Source organism: Gymnodraco acuticeps, unplaced genomic scaffold (genome assembly GCF_902827175.1).
Source record: "Gymnodraco acuticeps unplaced genomic scaffold, fGymAcu1.1, whole genome shotgun sequence".
Lineage (NCBI taxonomy): Eukaryota > Metazoa > Chordata > Actinopteri > Perciformes > Bathydraconidae > Gymnodraco > Gymnodraco acuticeps.
Genome location: NW_022990235.1, coordinates 175,188 through 194,588, shown reverse-complemented (window position 1 = coordinate 194,588; position 19,401 = coordinate 175,188). Strand labels below are relative to the sequence as shown.

Genomic DNA, 19,401 nt, shown 5'->3' with positions numbered 1-19,401 from the left:
TCACCACCTGCTAGGAACTGAATTCCATCATTCCAGGCATTCCTGCCCTGCTCCCTCCTCTTCCTCCCTCCTCTTCCTCCCTCCTCCACCACCTCCTCCTCTTCCTCGTTTAGCCTACAACCAAGTTTGTCCCGACAGCTCTGCTACTATTGTCTCCCCTCGTACTGCCCCGTGTAACCGCCGCTTTTTGTTTTGTGTCGTTGGAATATACGTCTTGTTTTTGTTTTCCTGTGTGGATACTATCATACTGGACGATACCAAAGTGGCGTTTGAAGGAGGTATGTGCTGCTTAACATGAAGTCTGACTGACTTGTTTCGGGTTTGTAGGGTGATAGTGCGCTCTTTTTCTTGAGTCCAACGCTACGAATTCAGTCCGTTTATGTTTGTGAAATAGTCAGCATGTGTATGGAGACAGCGTTGTAAACACATGGCTGGGATAATATCCGCCTCGTTTTACGAAGGTTGAAATTTCATTCACGACGTGGAGCAGATTTGCGGGTTCCCTAACTTTCTCATGTCAGGAAACAGCATGCTTTTCTCCAGGGATCTGGGGATTTGTGTCCCTTCTGTGGTTGTTGTGGAGAGGAGTCAAACTAATCACTGAATTAAGAAGCGATAGGTTTCTTTGGATAGATCTCAAAAGACCGATGAGGAAGCACTGAGTCAGGCTGATATAGATAGCCTACAGCACTGGTGGGAATAAAAGTGGACGCACTTGCTGCTAATAATAATAATCGCTTTCATTTTTGCCCGAGTCATGGTCCTATAACAGTTTGTGGCGTTTCTTCGCGCGCACCAAGTAAACCGTGCCGTGTTGTGACGAGATACAGGACAACAAACCTGGAACGTTTGCAGTTAAGTCTGAATGTGCAATAGTAGTAAGTTCGTATTGCTATCGTTCTCAAAACGCTTTTTTCCTGTAGAAATGAGGGAAAGGTATCTCAGGAATGCAGAAAGAGGGAAGAGAAGCGCGCTGAAGCGTTTTCTCCACAAATGCCTCATAGCACAGCTACACTGAAGGCTCAGCACTGAAGGACAAACAAATCCCCAAAAGTGCTAACACTATTTGGAGGACAGACTGTCTAACTTTCACAGGAAGGTCACAATTATTAAAACAAACTATACAGTAACAATTAACTAGTATTCATACAATTTAAAGGGAGCATTACTACGAATAAGTTCTTCATTCAAACTTAACTAAAGTACAATTGGAGAAGCATTATGCCAAGGTGTAATAAGTATAACAAGTTTAGTTTATTAATCCATTGGTTGTTCAACAGAATACTTATCCACAACTATTTTTGATTATTGTGAAAGTCCATTTTTAAAAGCCAACATGTAGCCTACTGATTCCAGCCTCTTGTCACATTGGCTCTGGAAAACTATTATGGTTATGACATTTTTCTAACGGATGAATCGACTGAGAAATACATTGGTAAAATATCTCTGTGAAAATAATTGTTTCAAATGTTTTAGTCAGTTATTTAGTTTGTGCAAATCAGGGAAGACTTCTACTTAGACCTTAGACATTAAGAACTGATCGGTTGACCGTATTTCGTTAAATGTTTTTTCATTAAAAAAAGGCTATTTCTCAAACAATTTGGTGTCTACCAACACTCAGATATTGATTGATTCTGGTGTCTGAATGTGTTTAAAATGTTACAACTCGAGCTCTTAATAAACTGGCCTCTATCAGATATTAACTTTTTAGTTGTTTAAGAGATGAAAGCCACACATGTTGACAGTGCCCTCCCCTCTGTCCCATAGGCATCCAAGCATGGAGACACCACTGGATGTTCTGTCAAGAGCAGCATCATTTGTTCATGCCAATGAAGAGGAAAGTAAGTTTTATCAGTTTTATCACTTCCTCCTATGTTTGTGTGTCTGCAGTTTTACTCCCATTCTGTCTCGCTGTGTAAAAGCTACCCTGTGGACAAATGATTTCTGAGATTAGAGTTGCTATTGATAAAGTGCAACATTATGTTCACCCATAAGCCTCGGCTCTGTTTTCTGACATTAGACAATAGGCGTCTTTGTGCTGTGCAAGCTTGCAGTTGCAGATACACAGGCAAATAAGACCAACCGCCCTCAACTGCCATTAGCTTTAACTCAGCGGCTTGCTTGTGTTAACCTGCTTTCACTGGAATCAGGGTTGGGTGGATCTCTGTCTCATTATCTGTCTCCAACTCTGTGTCTCTGACATTGTGTCTGTGGCGCTGTCTGGTTGATCCCGCTCAATCTTTTCTCTTATTTTCTTCTCAGACCTCCTGTCTCTGTCTTCTTCTGGCTTTTCATTTATTCTCTCTTAAATCATGTCTATGGACTTGCTTGAAAAAAAATTCCTTCCTAGATTAAGAAGAAATGGCCAACCCTTATCAGCGGGCCTCTCCATAGCTGGCAGAGTAAAACACTTAGTTTATGCCAAAGATAATCGCAGTTGAGTTTTCTTTCTTTATAGTATTGTCTGATCTTAGCAGATTGTGTGTCATTGCTATCTGGCTGTGCATTACTTTATTTTTTTTTTTGATTTAGGAACATTTGTGTTATTTTTAAGTGGATTTGTTTGTAATGATAGAATTTGAAGCTACAAAAGCGTCAGAGAGTACCATTAGAGTTTTTTAAAGAAAACTCAATTCATGTACTGAACTTTAAAAAGAGAAATTAATATTAACAGCTGTGCATTTCTACCATTTCTTTAAGTCCCTCATTTAAAGTTGTCTGTCTTTTCGGAGTTGCATGATAATTGATTACCATGGGATATTCAGTGTTTAAAAGAGCAACGTGTTGGAAAATTGCTTGTTTAATAATAGAGTGGGAAAATGAAGAAAGGGCTCCAGCTGTAACGTCTCCCATGTCATCGTTTTGTTCCCATAATACTTCAGCTTAAATGAGCTGAATATCAGCTTCCTTGCACTTTTGAGCGGAATGGCATGGGATCTCTCCTCCCCTCCTCCCCTGCTCCCTCGCTCCCCTGCAGTGTTATTGTTTTTTCCTCTGTGCTGATGTCACTTTTTGTTGTGGGTCGTGCATGGCCTCTTTGTCCAAAGACAATGCACTCGACCTGTTTCCACAATAGTGCGGGACAAATGGGTGAGCACCAACCTACTAACCAACCTGCTAGTCTGCCAAACTAGCAACCAGGCCAACAGGCTGTTGAGTCAATAACCTCTGCCTACCTGTCTGCATTATGAGCAGCCTCTGGATTGCCTGTGCAGCTCTTTATACCAGAGCAAGAACAGGGAGAGGCTCGGGCCTGCCTTCATAACAGCCGCTCAAACTCAGGAAGACCAAGGGCCGGCACTCACAAACACTTAGAGCTTGAGACGCACTACTGCAGATAACCCATCACTATAAATTGGAAATTAATTTCTCAGAAAATTACACAAATTCTGTCTTGAGGGAAATTGAATTACAGTTCATGAATAATGGATTGATACGCCAAAGTCGCTCATCTTGGCTTTAAAGTGGAAAACAGTACTCTACCAAAATAGAATTGTTAGCCTCAGCCCGGATACATTGAGACTGCTTATCTTTAATAAAAACTCTGTCTGTGTTTATTAGAGTTTGTACTTTTTAAAACCTTCTGGATTTTTTCAGTTTTAACATAGCGAAGCAAACACAATACTTTACAAGGTATGCCTCATTACTTTACAGTCTAGTTTCAACTGTGGGTTTTCTCCGGAAGTTTTTCCTTGTACGATGTGAGGGTCTAAGGACAGAGGGTGTCGTATTGTCATACTGATATTTTGTACAAACTGTGAAGTCCACTGAGACAAATGTAACATTTGTGATATTGGGCTATATAAATAAACATTGATTGATTGATACACAAGAATCAGGGATGAAAAGACCTCGTCACTTCATGTGCACAATTTTCAGGTAATGAAATAATATAAGAAATATTTGTATTTCACATTTAATATTCTCCTACAAAGACTACAGTATCAGCCAGTTCTTTGTCAGTTTATTTTGTATTAGATAGTTGAGCACCCTCCACTTCATACTAACGCCGTTTTGCACACACACACATTTACACACACATACTGCTGTCTGTGAGCTTCCAGTCGGAGGTCGGTGAACAACAGTAATCACAGGTCTTAAGTCAAATTGTCCTGACCTTGAATACATAGTAATTACACACAAACTAAAAAAGCAGTGAAGTAGTCCTTGCCTTATATTTAATGGTGAATGTGGAAAATGCTTAATACCTTCTGCCACCCCTTCATAGCAATTTTGGTGGATATTTGGAAGATCTTGCAGTGCGCTCCACCCTTCCTGGAAGCAAACCTGTATTTGAGATCAAATTTCAAACAGTCTGGGTTGCACTGCAGCCAAGCTCAGAGCCTGTTGTGTCTTTGTTTACAACTCTATTTTGTTGTTGTTGAATAAAGCAGTTTTAGAGTCATTTATTTGTTTTGAATATACATTTAGAGACATGACCAGTGATCTTACCGTAACTCTGCTTGTTGGGTCTTGGATGTGAGATCAAAGCCAGTCTTTCCAAATGGGGCCGGACTGTAGATGGAATATGGACCTTTGTTTCTGACAGGAACTACAGTAAAGAGTCACCGGTGCCAAGAGAAGAAGGTTGGCTAAGATGTGTACAGTACCCTCTGCTCTACTTCGGCACATGCAGAGACACACATGCTGCTAAATCCTGCTTGTTTGTTTGGAGAAAACATACACACACTTTACAGAATCCCCCCATTGTTACGGTTTCCATGGTTTATTTCCTTGCTCTTGTTGAAGGGAAGCCGTCTATTAAAACATACCATTTTACAATATTCTGTCACAACCTTGTGCTGAAGAACACTTTTAGTTGTGTATTGCATATAGTGAACAAAATAATAGAAACCCCTTACAGTAATTACTTTGTGATGCAACAACGCCATAGAGTACATCTGTGAAACATTCAAACAAGCCTTATTCAACATCTATTTTAGAAAGTTGGCACATCCTGAGCTTAAAATGTAATTCTTTGTAAGGCTGTATTGGTTGTGTGATGTGTGTCTTGGATTGCATTGCTTATTTCAAGATTGGCATCTGGGTTGGTAATTTCGGTCTGTTTGTTTATCCACCACTTTGGCCCGGAACTGTGTTATCTCAACAATGATTTGACTGATGATAATCTGTGCAGAGATTGATGGTTGCCACGAGATTATAGTATACCTTTTTTCTCTGATGTTCCTCTGAATCTGACTCTCGTGACATCAGTAGGCCAATTTTGTTTTACATTTTCTCTGCCAAATATCTCAAAAGTAATTGCATATCCATGCAATCATGGATATCCTCAATGTAAGTTTTGTATGGATATGGATCACTGCAAGCTTGGATAATCAGATGTTTAGTATTTAAGGGTGGTGTTAGGCAGCAGTAGAAACTAGTCAGAGCTTGTTGATGCTCGGTAGTGTTAGTGTATAGTCAGATCAACACTGAAAGTGTAATTGGAGAGCTTGCATCATGGCATTTTGTCAAAACCTTGCTGGAGGCTAGCAGTATTCTCAGTGGGAGGTAATTTGACCAAGGACTCATGCATGTGGGTGTGATGGGTTGTTTTTTTTGGGTGTGTTTGGAGCTTTTCCTACAAGGAGTGGGTTAGCCCTCCAGCATGTCCACGTTTCAGACAGATATTTCCCATTGCTTTTAGGGTAACATAACACAGGTGTTAAGGAACTAGACATAATGGCGTAAGAACACCTTCTCTGTAACTCATCATCCTCCCTGCAGGGCTTGTTGAGGCGTTTTGAAGTTGAGAGGGCCTACACTTTAACATATGGTGTGGTATTAGTTACCAATCTAGTAATAACAATAACAAGGTGAGCTTTGATGCAATTTAAACAGCCTAAACTCCTGTTTTTATAGGATTGAAGATTTATAGAATTTGTCTATTTAGCCATCGCTTAAACAATGTTATTGTAGGAACAATTTGATTTGCTTGGTCAAGTCAAGTAATTCACTTTTAAGTCCAATCCAGTCTCACGTCATTCCCTTTCTGTCAGGCTTAGCACATGTGGTACTGTTAACACTTAAAGACAGACATTAATAGTAGCAGCTGTAAGCAGCTCTAAAAAGTATACAAACATTTGAAGCAAAGTGATCCATTCAGACTTATTATCACTTGTCTTGTGCAAGTGTAAGTAGGGAAGTCTTGTCAGTTTTTTACACAAAATTAAAATGAACTTTATTTTTTAACAGTCTTTCTTTTGCAGTAAAAATACAAGCTTCTTTGATCGCACTGACAATGCCTGAGAAGAAATCTACTACAGCTCCCTCATGTTATTAATACTTGTAATATGTGTTGCATCTGGCACTTAATGACAAATAGATAATAAAACATATTGAATTGAAATGTCAGCAGCACGTCCTTCTGCATCTGCAAGGTTAGTCCCATGGCACAGCTGGACTACTTATCAGTCCTTTTAACGTCCTCAGTTCTGTATTTTGTCATCATGAATCAAAAATAATTAGTGACATTGTAGAGCACACTGACATTCAGTATGGTTGTGTATGCGTGCTGTAGTTTGTGTGTGTGGCATCAAATGTGTATGGATATGCAATAAAAGATGAAAATGGAGGCTACACACTCCATTGTCTCACTCCACCGTGTTTTATTGCTCATTTCCCTATCAGCTCCCCAGTCAGTGCCTGTTGCTGTTTTATTGATAAATGAGGTATGATGTCATTAACTGTTGACAGTGTTTGAGTTATCTTTTGGAGGGGCTCAAGGCGTCTGCAGTATATACAACTTGGTTATCAGCAACATTTTTACGAGTGCTTTAACGGTGTCATCGATGCGTTGGTCAAAGTGATGTACAGACGATATTAGGGGTGTAACGGTTCACAGAAGTCACGGTTCGGTTTGTACCTCGGTTTGGAGATCACGGTTCGGTACGGTTCGGTACAACAAGAAAAAGCAAAAAAAAGTCCCAAATGCATAATTCCAGGTTTGTTGTTATTTATGATTGAACAGTCGTGCAAGTTTCAGTTTAAAAATAAAGAACTCTTTTTTTTAATAATGAACTGTATTAAACAGTTAAAAACAAACCATACACAGTACACTCAGATGGCCATATTATCTATAATGGCTGATGTCAAACAAAAAGGTTTCATCAAGCTGTAAAGCTAAAAAGAATGTCTTGAAAATATGACATCATAAATAATAAGAAAGTGTTTCAAGAGCGCAAAGTCGTTGAAAAACATATGCCAAAAGCTTCAGTTATTTATTTTGGTCTCACGGCTTTCATGTCTATTGGTTTATAAAAACAGCGGGGATCAGCTGCTGAACTGCTGTTGTCTTTGGCCGGGCTCCGGTGATTGGCAAATCTGGCTGATGCCTTCTGATATGATTTAGCATGTTTGGCGTGTGTTACCATTAGCATACCGCACCACTGTAGAACAACGCCGACACACCGTCCTCGTCCGATCCACCACTCGTACAGTCCATCGTTATTGTAGTCCACAGGGAACCCGAAATGTTCCCACACAGCTGATTTAAAAGAAGCAGGTGGGTTCTAGCTCCTGTGTGTTATCTGAAATCGCCATACTAACTTTTCTTCTTCTTGTATTTTGTTCGTTTTGTTGTTGTGTTTCTTCTTGTTCTTCATTTGTTGTTTAAGGGCGGCTGGCAAACAGCTTTTAGGCGCAATACCGCCCCCTGGATTATATATAGTGTAATGGATACTGCCCTGAATGACACTTTTTTCCCACTCATAAAAAAAAGGCGTATTCGTCGTGTGACTGCGTGTGCCGAACCGTGACGTCCGAACCGTGACGGTACGGGACGAATACGGATACCGTTACACCCCTAGACGATATGCAGGGTAACACTTTAACACTGACTTCATTGTTACACCCCTGCTCTTGTTCTCTCAGACCTGCTTTATCTTTTTGTGTCACCACAGAATCATTTACAGTAAGTGAGATACTACTGCAGGAATATTTTCCTCTTTCTGAGGCACAGTGGTTGCGCTGTAATTCTCTTGTGATGGTTAGAGATGACAAAATACTTTAACAAGGCAGGTTATCTTTCATTTCTTCTGCTGGGGAGGGGGATTTGACTTATTGCCAGTTCTAACAATATCACATTTGATTTTTGTAAGAACATATTAAATTCAGCAGCTACTTTTCCTGAACTTGAGCAGTTGAATATTGGTCAATTTGCTCATTTTGTGGACTTTTGACTTCACCATGATGTTAGACAAAGTAATAAGCTTTTCATTATATTATCAGTGAGTGTTTACACATTTTGGCATACAATAGAAATGTTTTGCCTTTGCATCATCCTGGACTGTTGCGTACAGGTATTAAAGCAAGAGTTTGACATCTTTGGATGACGATTGATAACAATCCCCACGTCTGTCTGTTCAATATTGAGCTGCAGCTAGCATGATTCTGCTGGTTGCCTGGCAACATCACACTGATGGCAAGACTCCAAGAAGTCACTTCACTGGCCCAAGAAACACTGTCATTACATTTTTTTTATAATTAGTGAGCTTTGGAGATGCTGGTAGGTGGATTTTATTACTTTTGGAGAAAGCCTATACCTGTTTCCAGATTATATGCTAAATGTAAACTGTAGTGCAGTTTAGTGCCTCTTTGACATGAATACAAATATGTTTATGGAAAGTGACGCCTTCCCAGTCACCTCACTTACCATCAGTCTATCTCTCGTTCGTTGTCTTACCCTCCTCCAACATTCACCCTCTCTGCCTCTCCATACACTTCCCCCTGCAGTTCTAGTTACTGGTCTGTTAACCCACACACACACACACACACACACACACACACACACACACACACACACACACACACACACACACACACACACACACACACACACACACACACACACACACACACACACACACACACACACACACACCACTCTTTACGTCATTGTCACTGCTTTGTCAGCGTTGTGGTTCAGTGGGCGGCCATTAAGAATTGTAGGGGCAAGGGGCCACCATGGGTCAAAGGTCAAGTGTCAAAGGGTCACAGCTGCAATCACAAGGTTAAATACAATCAACCCTTGTTTGCTAAGCATTTTTCTTTTGGACTGTGACTAAAGCAGTTAGATTTAGCTGTTTTTCTGTGTGATAAGAGCATTTTCTTTGCTAAAATACTACTAATACTTTTGAAAAACTACTGTTGAGCTGGAAAATGTGCTTTAACCAGCTGTTCGTTGTTCCATCTACAGAATGTCTATATAAGTGATTTTTGGCCCAGAATTTGATATGGTAAACTACCTTGTAATGTCTCTGCAAACTCCATTATTGGCCTGAAGAGGGTGCAGAAATCCATACAGTATGTCTCCTGTAGTGCACATTCTTCACCCAGCTGATGCTTTTCATCTGAAGTTAAGTATCACTGTTAGGTATTGAGGTGGATATCTGATCTTTTAGTCTAGAACTGGGTTGCCTACCGCTCTAAACATGCCAAGTTATACATACATGTTTCTTCTCTCTCCCACCTGTACATCTAACATCCTAAGCAGAGTCAAACTGTCATCGGCTCAGATTTCTATGGGTGCTCTTCATATTTTCTTGTATTTGAGGTCGCTCTGGCTACTTTTTTAATATTGGCTAAAATGTCAAAGAACTCATTTGCTCTCAGTAAATGCCACGCTTGCCGGTCCCATACCAGCTCTGCTGTCTTAGAGAGAACCTTTTTCTCAGAGCTGAGCTGACCACACATACTTTACATTCCTCTCTTTTTGATAGAATTTGCCATAGTTACTGAGAATGAAATGAAACAGGATTGCAAGCCTCTCACAAAGAAAAGTTCACCTTTTTATAATGCTAGCAAAAGTATTCCTGCTGAGACATAATGAGTTTTCTTTGTGATTTGTGAAGCAATTTCATTTGATTAATGTCTTTATTATCCCATATGGGTAGGTATTCAAAAATTAACGTAAGCATGCAGTATAAAAGAGATTCAGAGTATTAATTTGTTTCAAGGTATTATTTTTTTCCAAGATCATAAATTATTTAAAAAAGGACAGGACGTGAGCGTGCTCTGTGAACATACTCCTATCACAAAAGTATGTGTAGTATTTGTATTATGGGCATCCAGTGATAAGGTTGTGTTGACGACATCTAAGCATGCCGAGGCTGTGATCCAGGCACAGCTGAACATGAGTGGTAATGGCACAGAGCCCGCTGTCCTACGTAGGAGCTGTCTTGGCCAATAAATGACAAGCCCCTGCCTGGGGTCAGTTTGTTATCAGCCAATTGGTAGCTCAGCAAGAACGTTGTCATTGGCCTTTAAAAGCACAAATACATTTTCATTATGAAATCAAATCTGTTTGGTGCTATATTTGAAAGGCCTAATTCTACATTTAATTAGCAACAAAACAAACATTGACCAGTGAAACATTTATTTGTTGTATGTCAAAGTTAGACAATATATTGTTGTTTTCATTGTGTTTTGTTAAAAACAGGCATCACTGCTGCGCACAATATATTTTTACACCTATAATGGAGATAATATGCAGAAATGGAAGTTATTCTAAAGTTTAACCACAAGAAACTGGATTTAATTTGTCTATTTTTACACCAATAGACATTTAATACACCAAACAAGTAATCAAGAAAATAGTCATCAGATGAATTGATAATGAAAGAGATTGTCATTTGCAACCCTCCATCTGAGTGTCAGCTTGCGGCTCAGAAAAAGATTTGCATCTCCCATTTAGATCTGAGTAGCGTTCCGGGCCGTTGCATTCTTGTAATAACACACAGCAAATATCTGGCCCTGTATCTCCCAAGTGTGAGAGCTGTCTGCCTCATGTTTGTTTTGGTTGGGTTGTAAAAAAATGTAGTAATCTAGTTGGGAAAGGGGGCTGGAAAGAGGGAGAGATTTGGAGAAAACAAGTGAATAAACAGGGACATTTAACAAAGGCGTCATGTTCTGATAATATATTGTGAGATATGTGCTTTGTTAAATTGATAGATTAGCGTAACAGGGATCAGAAATTACGAGGATAGACAGCAGATCAGTTTGAGAGAAGAGTGAGACAGTTTTCTCTGTAGACAGATGGGCCATAAGGGAGAGTAGGACATGGATGACTTCGATGTCTTGACAACACTTTACCATGCGGTCCACATTCCAGCTGACAATCTGTGTGGACTGAATGCTGCTGTACACCGATCACCGCTTAGCTAAAAAACACTTGTCAGTCTGTGTTGTAATACCAAATCATTGCGGTAACACACATTGTTGTCAAGACAAGATTGTATGCCGATCATATAATAATGATAGAATAGCATGAAATGCAAGTACACTCTGTTAAAGAAAAATTATCTTAGCTTTTTTGTAATGTTCAGACATTGGAATTGTTTTGTGAAAAAAAGTAATAATGTAAGGTGAAAACAAATTAAATATATAAAATAAATAAGACAAAACACACATCCTACGCAGTTAATAAAATGGTCTCTCTGGTTATCTTAACAATGCACTTATGTAAATATTATACACAAAGATGGGAAATGACGAATAGCTTCACTTGTCATTGTCATTGTTTCGGTGTAGCAACCTGATATTTCCTCTTCAGGGAGTGTTTGCTGTGGATGTTTTTATCCAATCACTCAGGAGCCCTTTGTAATGGATGTTCTCTCCATTCAAGAACTGTTTTGACTATCACATAATGGTATAAGTGTCTTAGGCTACGTGCTCATAAACGTAACTCAAACATGTCCATCAATAAGTAAGAGCACTTTCGCAAAACTGCATTAAGAAGTAATGCCAGTCTATTTGAGAGGCATAGACATTTAAAGGTGCAATCATTAATCAGTACAGGTTTCGTTCAACGTTTGACTTGTAGACGGTTAAAAATAGACAGTTCAAGTTCATGGAACGGCAACCTAAAGTACCATAACTTGTAATACAGGTCTGTCTTTGTTTGTAGACTTTATATGTCCAAACAAACCTTTTATACCCTCAAGGTTTGTTTAGAATCTACAGTTCAGTGTCCACCCTGATAGCAAAAGCTCAGGTAACACATTTCAGAGGGGATACATGTCTTCAATGCATGATGTCACCATGTAAACAAAGCCTGTAATGGTGTGGTAGTATTTCAGCAGAGGGTGCCATAACGTTTGAAGATTTGACCTTCGATATGCAACAGTGTGAAAGTGTTTCTTCTTTGACCCTGTTTATAATAAACCTTTAGGTCAACTTGAAAAACCTAAGAGAAAAGTTTTGACTCTTATATTCATTTTTAAATGGCAGAAAGATGGTTAAGTAGAGAAAAGGAAACACTGAATGAAACTGAAAGAAGATGAGAAAGTCAGAATCATTTTAGTTTTGTAACACTCTACCATCATCCTAAGGTGTGTTATCCTGTCAATGTTTGTGTCACAACATTGGAGCGTGTTAATAAAGCATTAGGATGATTCACCACCTGGCCTGTGCGGTGTTGTTATAAAGACACGCCCACTCCCTGGAGAAGCCCAGACCTGTTCAGAGAGACACACAACACTACAGGAGATTCAGTAGGTGTGGTAGCACCTTGGCATGATAGATTAGATAAATAGACAGGCAGGAAGTAAGGGGGATAATGACAGGAAGGCAGGAATACTCTGCTGTAGATGGATGACTGGTGTATACCCACACAACTAAATGAAAGATGAATGAATGGGTGGTGGCATTGAAAGATCCTCTATTCATTTTGAAAGTAAAGTAAAGAAGTACTCTAGAGCAGTGATTCTCAAATGGGGGTATGCGGACCTCTGGGGGTACGTGAGATAAAAAAAATTAAAAAAAGGTTAATTAAAAAAATAATCTTAGTAAAATAAGTAAAATAGAAAACACAATTTTATATAAAACATTCCTAGAACCACCAAGGGGGTCCTCATATAAACATGTCAAATGTGTGTATTGTATTTTTATAGTTTTTCACAATAACATATTACTTAAATTGAAAAACTCCTTGGAAAAAGTGTTATGTTATTTTTTTTCATGCATAAAATGAAAATATCCTTAGTTTGTTGTAATGCATACCACGAAGGAGTTAATACATCACACACTGAGGGAACATCACTATATTGTAATTATTTATATAGGCTTTTTCGATCAAAAATGATCGGGATCGGTCAGGGGGTACTTGGCTGAGAAAATGTTTCAAAGGGGGTACATTACTGAAAACAGTTTGAGAAGCACTGCTCTAGAGTAAAGATCAAACCTGATTTATAACTCCAAGAATAACTTGTTTTAAGGACAGAGATGAGCTTATTTTGTTGTTAGTTCACCAAGAAGGTAATGTTTTTGGCTTGATCTGTTTGTCTGTTCTCAACATCTGAATTTTTGTTGAAGTTTCATTGAATTTGTGCTGCATTCATGTGGTGTCGCAATAATCGGAAAAAAACGGTTTCATACAGGGAAAATTCATGTCATCAGTTTATCAAGTCTGAACAGCAACTCAGAAACAGATATCAACACGTTTGAACACTCAGAGCAATAAAATACAACACGTATTCCTTTTAGTGTTCTTGTTATTTCCACATTACAAATGAATGTTAATTATTAAAGGTCATGAGCACACATAAGAAAGCAGAACAACTTCCCAACTCTGGAAAATGGGACCAAAGAGACACATGTGAATGCACCTTTTGCCTTGGTCATTTGAGTTTATTTGTCAAATGAAGTTTAGTACAGCAGTTATCCTTTTCCACAACGTTTGCATTCATTCACGTGTATACTCAACGTTTTTCAAACAGCAGTGATGCCACAGCCTGCCTTGTCCTATAGCGGACATCAGTATAGGTCATCAGCCCCACTGTGAGCTCTTTACTTCTGAGTCATGAAGAAAAGAAGACTAGGGAAACAGTGAGGAGAAAAGGTTATTACCACAGCATGTGTAACAACTTATCCCTATGGAAAGAAGAGGTGGAATTTCTCCAACTTCTTGTGTAACCATTAATCTCCTTACAGCATGCCAGGCCAGAACAAAGACACTGTGTTAGAGAGCGTTTCCTTTTTAAGTACATTTGATGTCAAGTGTTAGTGATAATTGCAGAACAAATTAGTACAGTAAAGCAAATAGGGAAACACACAGCAGCAAGACTAAGCTTCTTGATATACAAAGGTTTACAAAAGCAACCGTCAATTAATTGTTAATTGACATGTATAACAAGTATGTTTTAGTATGGTTAAATTTTACTTACATGTATAATGGAAACATTGCTTGATGTTTAATTTTTAAAGTCAGTATTCTTATTTTTACTAGCATTCCCTTTGTTGTCAATATGGAATAAAAGAGGTGTAGTTGGTTCGCTGCTGAGAAATGTTATATCATTGGCTCTCAGTTTCAGAAATGTCTTAAGGTTTATTAGGATTCAATTGTTTCTATGTCTTAAAAAACATTTGGTATGTTCCTTTTTGACTGATAAAACATATAAAGAATGAATGACCCTACAATAAAAGGTACAAATGTCAAATCATAATAATGAATGAATATTTCGGGCTTGACTCTTAGTCTTAACTTGAATTCCCTCTGGGTTGTATCATATTGATCATCATGAAATGAAAGCCTTTCTTTTTTGTTTTAACTAGCAGATTTTTAGTCTGAGAACATTTAACAGATCCATTATCTGTCTTCAAATGTATATGGGGCACTGGTCTGGGCCTGTCTTCTGTCCTCCACTGCAGGAATATTTGTTCAGGTGACAATCTGCTTTGTGTGTGCATGTATGCACAATGTTTGCCACCTGATCCATTTCAGCTATGATATCAGAAATGTGTGGTTTATTCTTCCTGGAAAGTTGCAACACTAAACAATGACGTACTTCATTGTAACACTATTTATTTATTTGATCACACAATGCAAAATGAGTTGATCAACAAATGTCGGCTTTGGCCACTTACTTCCTTAGATGCAGTGCTATGAGTTTAAGGCTGTGAGTTATTAATTGTAAGCTGCAGCACCAGCTGTAGCAGGAGCAGGCAGTGAATGGACTCTCTGTCTGCACTGAGCCGTGTTTTGTGTGCAAAACTGGAAACAATGGGTAACCAATGAGACAAGACCCATGTTCCTTAGTTCTGAGCCACCGTTAGTTAGTGGGGGAGGGGGCGAGGCCTTTTGTGTGTATTCGTGTGCTTGTGGGTGTTTGAGAAAGAAAGGGGGAGGTATTAAGATGGGAAGGGGAAGGTAGGTTAGATGTATGAGAATGTTAGAGGCCAACAGTCTGTCTATCTTTGGGTTTGATTTAACACACAGGATATCAAAGTAAATACACCTGCTTGAAAAATTATCTTTTCGTTTAGGTTTCTCAAAATTGAGTTTGCATTGACTTTAGTGTGTTATCAGAGCGTGTCACAACGCCTCTCATTTCCCGCTCTGTGTGTTTTTTGGCTATATGTCACACAAAAACACGTACATGGCAAATGTGTTTCTCTGTATGAACTCATGCTCTCAAGTTGTCTTTAAAATACTTAGAGTAAACTGTTCTTCAATTCTTTCCACATCTGATCTATGATGACATTTCATAGTTCCTCTTTTCATCCCATTTGCCTCCTGCTTTTTTCACCTCAGTCCCCTTTTTTAAAAACAAAACCTGGGTATAGCCGATGTTAGGCACCAGGGGGCAGGAGAGAACCGCTGTGGCACTGAGGAGACTTTACTGGACCTTGGTCCCTTTTGATATCCAGATAGTTAAAATGACTTGGCAATTTAAACATGTTTGTTTTCATACCGCACATATAACATATTGACATAATAACATAACATAATGACATAATAACATAATGCTTCATTAATTATGTTATCTTATCATGTAGACTAAATATCAATATATTTAACAGATGGTCACAAAGTATATTTTCCTCTGCAAGCCTGACACAAAAAAAACAATATTAATTGAGGAGAATCCAAAGTAATAGACTTCCTAGGAAAAAAAAACAATAAGCAGAAGCATAGATTCCAGGAATCCTTTTCCTCTCACCGTGCAAAACAATCCCTTCATTATTCCCATACAGACAAGTTCACACCGATTTATCAGACTTTACAGCTTCTTTGCTATCAGTATAGCCTAATATTCCTATAAGGACGTACATTTAGTGATAAGATTCTAGCCATCGTAACCTACTTGTATTGCACTTTTTTTTATCTTGTCTGTTTTCACTTTTTTTACTAGAGGAACTCCTTGCTGCATCTCAACTTTGAGTAACCAGTGCATTGGTACTGGTTTTTCTTTGTAATACCCCCATATACATTTGATATGGGATTACTGCATGGTCTCCGCATGTGTTTGGAGGGGCTGATCTTGTGCGTAAAACATCCCTGATATTTGAGGCGCTCCAGGGATTTGGTGCGCATGCGCAGTGTACCCCTCTCTCACAGCAGAGGAACCGCTGCTGCTGCAGCCCAGCAGTCATACCGAGCATAGCCTGCGTGTCAGTGCAGTCGACTTACAGCTGGCTGTGAGGACAACTGGCGCTTTTTGTTTGCTCTTTATCACCGCGATACATTTACACATATTTCGAAAAAAGTGTCAACTCGGTGTCTCTCTGTGGGTTTATTTTATTCAAGTTTTACAAATAAATTAAACTAAAGTTGGAGGCTGGGCCTTTAGCTTGTTGACCGTAGCTTGAGAGGAGAAGAAGAAGAAAAAAGCTGGTCTTTTTGTGGTAAAAACTCGATAAATGCTACTAACGAAAATGGATCTGTTAAACTACCAGTACCTGGACAAAATGAACAACAACATCGGCATTCTCTGCTACGAAGGTAAAGTGGAGTGAAAAGTTTGTGCTGCTTTGTTTTTAAACTCAGTTAACGCTGTGAGTTACCGTCCGAGACTTTGTTCAAGTTTCACTGAACTTACTTCAAGCCAGTGTTTTCATTTCTGAGCTATTGGCTGCTTCCCGAAAGGAAGACCTGGCTATTGATTGAGATCAGAGGCGGACTAATGGACTACAAGTGTGCATTTCATGGATGTCCTCTCACTGGCTCACTCTGTATTACTATTTGCTCAGTTATTCAGACTTTCTGCTCTCTATCATTCACAACTACCTTTGGCAATCTAACTGTATGATCATTCTGGCTTTAGTTGAATCAGATTGTGTGTTGTTTACTTATTTGTCTCATTGTCTTTTTGTGAGATGGTTTGGATTGACCTCTTATTCATTTTGCTGTAGTTTCCCAGTGTGGACTGCAACTTATTTTCTCGCAGGAATAGTAGTGTAACTTCTGTCCTCTGCAGTTACTGCTCACATGTCAGGCGTTGTAATATCATCCAGTCTTTCCGGGGGCTAAACAAGACCTCCTTCCTCTGCCCCTGATTCTGAACATGCAGAATCAACTCCAGAATTGAAAAGCAAAAAGGACCACTTAAAATGGTCCATTATTGACATACACGGCAACTAATTATATATCTTTTAAATCTAATTCTAAGTCCCTACACAAGGTGGTTTATACCAAAAACAGAAGTTCTAGCATCACAGAGGAACACCTTTAACTGATCAGCTTTTTATTCATCTCTTCTCTCCCTCTGTTCATTACCCTAGTCTTCCCCCACTGCTCCTCTGCCACAGTTAGCATCTCCTCTCTAAATGTCATAAGGAACGATTAATAGCACTCCTAAGACGTACAACTGAAAACCATTTAGCAGTTTACCAGGTGTACGAGTCACATTGTATAGCAGGAACAGCGAACATGTTTGTTAAGTGTTTGAGCATGTGGTTATGGTCTCTTTGGAGTTGTTGTTTTTTCCTGTTTTCAATGCTGTGTGGGAAACAAGAATGTTGTGTGGCTGTAATTCCTGTTCGACAAGCTGTTTGACGAAAAATGATTACTTTCAGGCATGTGGCTTTTTTTTGTTTTACTCAGTGGTTCAGGCACTTGTGAAATGTCCCTGAAGCAGCAGCTCACAGTGCGATGATGGTGCATCAGAGAAGGCGGCCCCTGGCCTGGGACAGAAGCCAATCAGAAAGCTTCTCTGTGTCACTACAGAGATTCACCTTTCTCAGATTTCATCCTGTCTGTTAGTGAAGAAAATGACAGGAGTGAAGTGGGCAGGACACTTCTTTCCAGTGGTATTTGTATACTTGTATCCTCAGGGTGTCTCTTATGTGTGATGTGTTTAGACACAATGCTCTCTTTCTATCTTTGGAAGAACATATCTTCAGGGTTCCGGTTTACCCATCTATTGTTTTCGTGTGTGTTCTTTTAGCTGACTACGCCAAACACGGACTCCATCATGTGCCTCAAGATAAGAAAACAAAGATAGAAAGAGAGGGAAAAGAGCCAACCAGTAAAAAGAGTGAAAGAAAAGCCCTTCATGTTCAAACATGTTGAGCCAAGAAGGGGTTCGGAGGAGCTTTGTGATATGGTGGGTGTTCTGACTTGTTATTGCATCAGCACACACTCAAAATACATTCCCGGACAGATGCATACATAAATGCTCATGCTACACTTGAATAACCATATTAATAGTTTAAATAAAGTGTTGAATATTTTCACTATCCTGATGCAAAGTGGCATACAGCATGATTTACAGTGCTAGAAGAAAACAGGTGCACCATATCAATTCTACAACACACCTAAACACATCAGAATTCGGTGATGTCTTTGTGTGGCTGAACAAATAACGCAGGGGGCTGAAAATGGCCTACTTGCTGTTGCTGGCTATATTTAATGTCCTTTCCAGTATCCAGTTATGCAACGTGTGGCAGTCGTTTGTACAAAACTGACAGATACGCGGCTTGTTTACATGATGTAACAATGTCCATGTTATGCAATGTTATGACCCAGTTTGCTGTAAATGAAGGTGTTAAGAAAATCACATCCAGTCTTGCCTTCTTCTGTTGCAGTTGGTGGGTGGATAGATAGGTTTGGTTTGCATAATGTAGGGTAATTGGGAGCAAGTTGCAGGATATAAGAAATGAAGTTATTGTAGTTGGCTTTGAGGTGCTGACCATCAGTGTGCTGGTGCCAGGTAGCATGAAAGGAGGACTGGACTCAAACCATGTAGTCATGCTGATATTATTACATTATTACATGTTACTTGTTAGACTTGTCTTTCCCTGTGTATATACAAAGAATCACATTGTTACAATACCAAGTTGCCTTCAGCATTGTAAACAACTGCTCCAATTTCCTGCAAAGCAAAGCTTGCCCCCATTTGATTCCAAATCCTTTCATTTTCCAACCAAGCTGTGCTCTTGATTCTGTTTTTGGAAATGATTGTGTTTTGCCAGTTGTGTGATCAGACTGAATTGGAGGATTTATGCATTATGCAACTCTTTATCACTTTGCGCCTCTCTCTCTCTGTGTCTGTCTGTTGTCTCTCTCCCCACTCTCCCTTTCTCTTTCTGTAAAGCTGCTATCAGTCGTAGGCCTGGCTGGGAGCGGTGCAGGCAGGGGAATGCTGCTGACTGTCCCTTTTTGCTGCTGAGCAGTAACAAATA

The 19,401-nt window shown here is 39.3% G+C and overlaps 1 protein-coding gene across 2 annotated transcripts in view; it reads left to right on the top strand.

Moving 5' to 3' along the window:
• Positions 1–71: 71 nt before the first annotated feature.
• Positions 72–19,401, top strand: part of vgll4b (vestigial-like family member 4b) — a 36,136-nt gene continuing 16,806 nt past the window's right edge. Inside the window, exons 1-2 of one of the 2 annotated variants that reach the window (XM_034219228.1) lie at positions 72–278; positions 1,768–1,841. In XM_034219228.1, coding sequence (XP_034075119.1) covers positions 1,778–1,841 — 64 coding nt within the window. In that variant the 5' untranslated portion in view covers positions 72–278; positions 1,768–1,777. Of the gene's footprint in view, positions 279–1,767; positions 1,842–16,359; positions 16,721–19,401 lie in introns of those variants that run through there. The other variant, XM_034219227.1, reaches the window with a different exon arrangement.